The sequence below is a fragment of the Ostrea edulis genome, chromosome 1 (genome assembly GCF_947568905.1).
Source record: "Ostrea edulis chromosome 1, xbOstEdul1.1, whole genome shotgun sequence".
Lineage (NCBI taxonomy): Eukaryota > Metazoa > Mollusca > Bivalvia > Ostreida > Ostreidae > Ostrea > Ostrea edulis.
Genome location: NC_079164.1, coordinates 94,928,354 through 94,935,451, shown reverse-complemented (window position 1 = coordinate 94,935,451; position 7,098 = coordinate 94,928,354). Strand labels below are relative to the sequence as shown.

General features: G+C 34.3%; 1 protein-coding gene across 2 annotated transcripts in view; it reads right to left on the bottom strand.

Moving 5' to 3' along the window:
• Nucleotides 1–6,861: 6,861 nt before the first annotated feature.
• Nucleotides 6,862–7,098, bottom strand: part of LOC125673054 (uncharacterized) — a 1,609-nt gene continuing 1,372 nt past the window's right edge. For both annotated transcript variants that reach the window (XM_048909317.2, XM_048909321.2), the window contains exon 2: nt 6,862–7,098. This exon is cut by the window's right edge and continues 884 nt beyond it. In XM_048909317.2, coding sequence (XP_048765274.2) covers nt 7,045–7,098 — 54 coding nt within the window. In that variant the 3' untranslated portion in view covers nt 6,862–7,044.

Here is a 7,098-nt window from a genome sequence, read left to right as displayed (position 1 = left end):
TCTACTTGGATTGGTTTAATTTCTTTGAATAAATAATGTTATATACATAGTGATGACGTTACATGTATTGGTAAAAGTTAAAATAAACAGAGGAGGATACTGAGGTTTCCGTAACACGCATGGTCATTAGCGGATCCAGGATTCAAAACAAAAGATGTATGCGTGCGCCCTTTCTCTTCTCTCTCTGACGTAATTGACACGCATGTGTGTGAGTGCTGTTGAGTGGGATGCTACTCTAGATAATATTTCATATGTTCTCGTCCCCCAGACATTTCTTGTTTTGAAAATTGTCAACTTTACCTCCATTGTTTATAAACATACTGTTCGCTGGAGAAATGCCAAAAACCCTTACAATACATCTCTGTCAAGGCTTTAAATATTTTACTCAGTTAACCTAGAAGTGTAGTGTAACGTAGTACAAGGACACAAGGAATTATTCACAGCCAGACACTTAGATTGTTCAAATAAACCAGAGATCCGCAGAGTAATGTAGACAAACAGTAAATGTAAGGCCCCGTAGTGACATTGCTATTTGACCTATGGACCCCAATTTCAATAAGGTTCTCTCATCATAACAAAGTTGCATGTGAAGCATCAAATCAATCGAGTTCTACAAGTTCAGTGTTTTATACACACACACACACACACACACGGACGGTCACGTTTCTATTATTCTCCTTCGCAATGAATTGCGATGGGATAACAAAGACATAGTCGTGTCTAACTATTATGGAGGATGTGAAGGGGTTAAGAAAGGAAAGCAAATCTTGTGTTTACCAGAGTCAAGTTAAAAACACTGCGACCTTACACATGTGGACTGTATAATGTCGTACAGGGAAAAGCGTCCATCTTTTTTCTAGTTGTGTGCTTAGATTGATTGTATATTGTTTAACGTCCCTCTCGAGAATTGTTCGCTTATAATATTACGGCCTTTGAGCAGGGAGGGATTTTTATCGTGCCACACCTGCTGTGATACGGGACCTCGTGGTTTTTTTCCGGTCTCATCCTAAAGTAAAACATGGTTGATATTAACACCCCATGTAGTAGTGTATTATTCGAGTTCCTTTATGGAATTGACACCTGTAAGTTTACAGATTCAACCAGAGTCGAGTCGACATGGCACCATTATTCCACATCGCGGTTATCAAAAAAAGTTTTCAGAACTATCCAAAATTTTAGGATATTAAACTTCAATTTCACGTGTACTGATCTCCACAAATCGAAATATTTTATGATTTACTATTTAGACATCTTTTAGTGAATCAAATTCTGTGTTGATTTTCATGAGTCAAGGTTTACTTTTATGGAGAGTTGAACTATATCCAATAAACACTGCGCAATAATTTTATATGGAGTTCCATGTGGGCTAATTTACTCCTGTGATCACTCTGAATAAATATCCGCCATAAAATATTCCATGTTATTTTCCGTATTAATTTAATTTTGAGAATTGTGAGTAAACGCAATTATATTTATTTTTGTTCTAATACTGTGTGTTAGATTTAGATCAACTTAATATTGATATAAAAGTTCTCGTAACATACAATCGATATCGAGGCAGTATAGTAGTGCGAAACGGCTTTGCATCACGTACAAAAATTACTTAAAGGACACATATCGTGTTTTCAAAGTATACAATATTATATGCATTTTGTCTTCCTTATGCTTATAGAAATAAATTGTAATAGTTCGTTCGCTGAAGTATTGCGATAATTAGCCACAATACGGACTTAAATCTAAGCCCCGATTTCAAAAAGCCTAGTTAATTAGATAGGTAGTCACGTGGTACAGTGACGTCATATGCGACCTTCATTGATCAACTTGTTGTAAAAGTAGTGTTAGATATTTTTAAAAACTCGGGTTTTAGGAGCCTAATAAATTTACCAGGGATAACATTTATTTCGATGTTAACAAATTTCCCGAGTCTTACATCTTTTAGCCACCAGTGCATACAAATAGCGGCCCAACGGAAAGCATAAGCCGTAGGCCTATATGTAACAGTGGGTAGCTTCGATAGAACCATTTTCTCGCAGTTTATCTACGTCTTTGTCCAAGTGCTTGTTTAAAAAAGTACAGGGACAAATTCTACTGGGTTTTTTATGGCAAAGTCGTTGTGCCGACAAAAAATATTCACGTCTTGTCCCTCATACCTTCCTTCGAAAATTGAAAAAAACACAGTCCAAAGCCTCTCTACTGACAGCAAGTACACCCTTAAACGGCACAAAACACCCTAATGCAGTGTTATTTACAAGCCGTTAATGTGATAATTGTTTGTTTATCAATTAAATCTAATCTGTTAATGACATGGCTAACAACTGTTTTCAAATCTTCTCGCTCGAGGTCGCATATGACGTCACAGATAATGGCGCGTAAAATATCGAAGAAAATATGCATATCGCAAGATTTGAATTTCATCACTTTCAAACTCGAAAACTACGCAAACTGTTTCCTTTAAAACACATGTAAAGTAGTTTTAGGCATGAAATGAATTAATTTTGCTGAAAAAATTAAAAAGTTTAAAAACATGCGATGTGTCCTTTAACATTCAATCATATTTCACATTTCATGTTTCACTTATAACTGGTTCACATTTGATACAAATTTTTATGCCCCCGAGATCGAAGATCGGGGGGTATATTGTTTTTGTCCTGTCTGTCATTCTGTCTGAAACTTTAACCTTGCCAATAACTTTTGAACAGTAAGTGCTAGAGCTTGAGTATTCCTTGTGACAAGACCTTTCCGTGGGTACCAACATTTTTGACCCTGTGATCTGATCTTGACCTTGGAGTTTGACCTACTTTTTAAAAACTTTAACCTTGCTAATAACTTTTGAACAGTAAGCTTTGACATTTCACATGAGTATATCTTGTGACAAGACCTTTCCGTGGGTACTAAACCTTTTGACCTTGACATTTGACTCACTTTTAAAAAAAAAATTGACATTGGCCATAACTTCTAAATAGTAAATATTAGAGCTTTCATATTACACGAGCATTTCTTGTGACAAGATCTTTCTACTGGTACCAAGATATTTGTCCTTGTGGCCTTGGCCGTCTTCGGAATTGGCCATTATCGGGGGCATTTGTGTTTCACAAACACATCTTGTTTTCTTACAAAAAAGTCCTTAAGGATCTAACCTGTTAGATCCCCAGCTTTTGCTGCGCAGGGTGCTATAACTGTGTGGATAATGGTTCAGGTCCAAATATATTTACATGTGTATTACTAAAACTTTTTTTTTTTATGTCAATTCCAATTTTGGAAAGGACTACATGTATGTCTTATGGCGGAAGAAGTCTTTAATATAAAAAAGATCTAAATTTGCACGATTTTACGGGTTTTGTTTTATCCAACATATCATCAACAATTTTACCCCTAGGCGTGAATTTGTAATTTATGACACAAGTAGTCGAGACTTTAAATTAATGTTTTAAATTCATTAATTTGATTAATTTTGTGGATATGTCTTTGTAAACAGAGCACCGATTCTTAAAACATCTATGTTATTTTGTATAAACTTTCTGCAGTTTGGTCAATGGTTGGAAAATATAATCCATAACCCCACTTTCTTTAGTTTAGTTTAGTAAATATGCATATCGCAAGATTTGAATTTCATCGCTTTCAAACTCGAAAGCTACGCAAAATATTTCATTTAAAATACATTTATTTTAAAGTAGTTTTAGGCATGAAAAGGACTAATTTTGCTGGAAAAAATTAAAAAGTCTAGTAACATGTGATGTGTCCTTTAAGGCAAGTCTTATTGATTTATGTGCAATTTAAAAAATTAACAATAATAATTTGTCCTTTCGAACTTTCAAATTCCATATGAGGAATTAATTCATATATCATATGCAAAAAGGTCATTATACAACTGTACCATCGTCTATGTTTTATACCATAGACTGTGTTTTTCCTTCAAATGTTTCTACCAGAGTCTACTCTGCTCTGTTTTTTGCCAATAGATAATAGCAACATACTTTGAATTGAAAAAGAGCATTTATTACAAATGGCAATGTAAGTAAAAACACTATACATGTAGCAGTATTGTCCTGTATAAAATATATGTTACACCTGTCACTAGGAAAATGAGAAGAACCCAAAAAGGTACATACAATACAATAAGAGCATATCTTAAATTTGCTCTAATTAATATAGAGCAATCATGAATACAAACTGTATATACACAATAAAATACACATGACTAAAAAATTGGCAAAAAAGATGGGACTAGCTTGAATCAAAACATGTCACCAACTTGTCGCGGGTTAGAGACAACTGCCCCATCCAGAGGAGACGAATGGGAGACAACTATGGATATCAACATGACAGGGTAACATAGGTTGTGTATAGAGTTTTAGCAGAGTAAAAATTCAAGTACATCTCATTCAACCAAGGACAAATGTCAAAAACATATGTACATACTCTGTTCTTGTGCAATCCACACATAACTAAGTTACTAATATATGTAACCTAACAGTACAAATATACTAAATCCAACAGACTATGCTGCCTCAGACAGTCATAGTTTATGCTGTTCATAGATTCATGTAAATCTCAGGACACCTTTAGTGTAATGAAATCGCACATTACATGAAATTACAAGCTATTACACAAATAGTGAGTATTTTTAATATACATAAGCAATATACATTCAGCTGCTTCAGACAATCTGAATAAGTATAAGCCAAACACTAGCAGTATAGATATAAATATACAATATTTATTTACAGTCTACCAGCATTAAACTGTTTTAAATATCTATATTGTTAGCAGACATGAGTGTGTATCTATTTGATATGATTAGTCATTTGTGTCGCTAATGTTATGTTGACAAATCGAGATTATGTAGACAAATCGTGTGCATAACTTTTAAGTCAAGGTATTCACACAGTAGCTCAATAACAAAACTCCAGTTTATAATTCTTCCCAAAATATAGACAACACTACAAGACCCGGGTGCCAACCTCTTTAAAACAATATGGACTAGTCATATTTTTTGTTTAACAACAAGATTAAGTATATTCTGCCAAGGAGATCAAAATATACCTTCCCTCGTTGAACCGCAACACTATTTTTGTAGGTTTTTTTGTGTGAGGATATTTTTAACCCAATTTAAAACGACGGTTAGATTTTATCGAGATATTCGGTATATAGGTGTAATGTTTTATCAAACGTTAGAACGCAGTTTAGGGTTTGCCGATATTATGCGGCGATATAAATAGTTTTGGATTTTTACCAGATGTGTGCTAAAAATATTTTACAAGTTGAAAAAATAAAGACGGTTAATAAAAAGTAAATATTGATAAAGATGTCCACTTCTGTTTGGTGTTTGTTTTTAACTGGTAAAATTATATTTTTAAGAACATGAGAGGTGAAGATAACGAACAGCGATCAATCTATTAACTCCTATAAGCAATAAAAAATAGAGAGTTGGGCAAACACGGACCCCTGGATATAACAGAGGGGTGGGATCAGGTGCCTAGGAGGAGTAAGCATCCCCTGTTGACTGGTCACACCCACCGTGAGCACTATATCTTGATCAGGTAAACGGAGTTATTCGTAGTCGAAATCAGTGTGTTTAGAACTACCTAACAATCGGTATGAAACACGTCAGATAGCATTTGACCCAATGATAGGTTGTATTGGTAAACATACTAACTAAATGAATGATTAACGTAATACGGAGTGTTTCTTCCATAGATGATATAAAATGCATTACATTTCATGTCCTATTTAAAATCAAACGATAATGAAAATATCGATAATGATCATGACAACGATACAAAATCCAGAAGATTACTAATGAATTTCAACTTTTAGTTTATTCAGAACTCAAATTAACGTTCATTAAAAAGTAACATCAGTAACTATCAGATTGACATATTCAAATAAAAAGTTACTATGAAAGGTGAAGATGAAGAACAGTGATCAATCTCATTACAAATATATAATAAAAAGTAATATATGTATTAATAGAAATATTCCAATAAAAAGTAATATATGTAATTGGTAATAGAAATATTCCAATAAAAAGTAATATATGTAACTATTAATAGAAATATTCCAATAAAAAGTAATATATGTAACTATTAATAGAAATATTCCAATAAAAAGTAATATATGTAACTTTTAATAGAAATATTCCAATAAAAAGTAATATATGTAATTATTAATAGAAATATTCCAATAAAAAGTAATATATGTAACCATCAGAGGCGGTAGCTCAGTGCTATCTAGAGTGTTCGCTTCACAACCGAGAAGTCGGGAGTCCATGCCATAGGTAGTGATTGCTCCTTCGTCTAACAATCGGCATTTAGACGTGAGAATCACGGGTCTTTTGGATATGACCTTAAAAACGGAGGCCCCGTGTTGAGGCAGGCGTTGGTACGTTAAAGAACCCGCACTGCTACGGCCCTGAGCCCTATCCCATATGTGATGTCTGAATATGAGTGGGGAAAAAACAATCAATGAATGGAAGACGAAGATAACAAATAGTGATCAAACTCATCTCCTGTAAGCAACACAAAATAGAGAGCTGGGCAAACACGGACCCCTGGAGATGTGCCTAGGAGGATAAGCATCCCCTGCAGGGGTGGATCCAGGAATTTTGGTTACGGGGGTGCCACTTTATGAGGCAGTGGGTGCAAGGCGAAGCCCTGGTGGGGGACCAGGGGGCGAAGCCCCCGGAAGCTCTACAGATTTTATGGGGCTTGAAATATTCCTCCTATAAAGTCATTTGTACTATTTTCTATCATTTTAATAAGGTGAAATTAATAAACAAAATAAAGTGAATTTTTCTAAAAACGAAAAAATGTGCATACCCAGATGAATGGACCTCTTGTTGAATAAATAACAAACAATTACTTAATGAAAATAACCTTTATTTCACACGTAAAGTACTTAATTTATAAGTCATTACAAATGAAATTAACGCATGCATTATTTCAAATTCAAAGCACAACAAAACTCAGATTAACAAAACAAATGCAAAATAATCACCGGAAGCATTATGTAGTATCCAAATCAAGCTTTACATGTCACTTCGTGTCAACTCACAAACACAGTATCATCATATGCAGGAGGAGGGATGTCCCAGAGAGA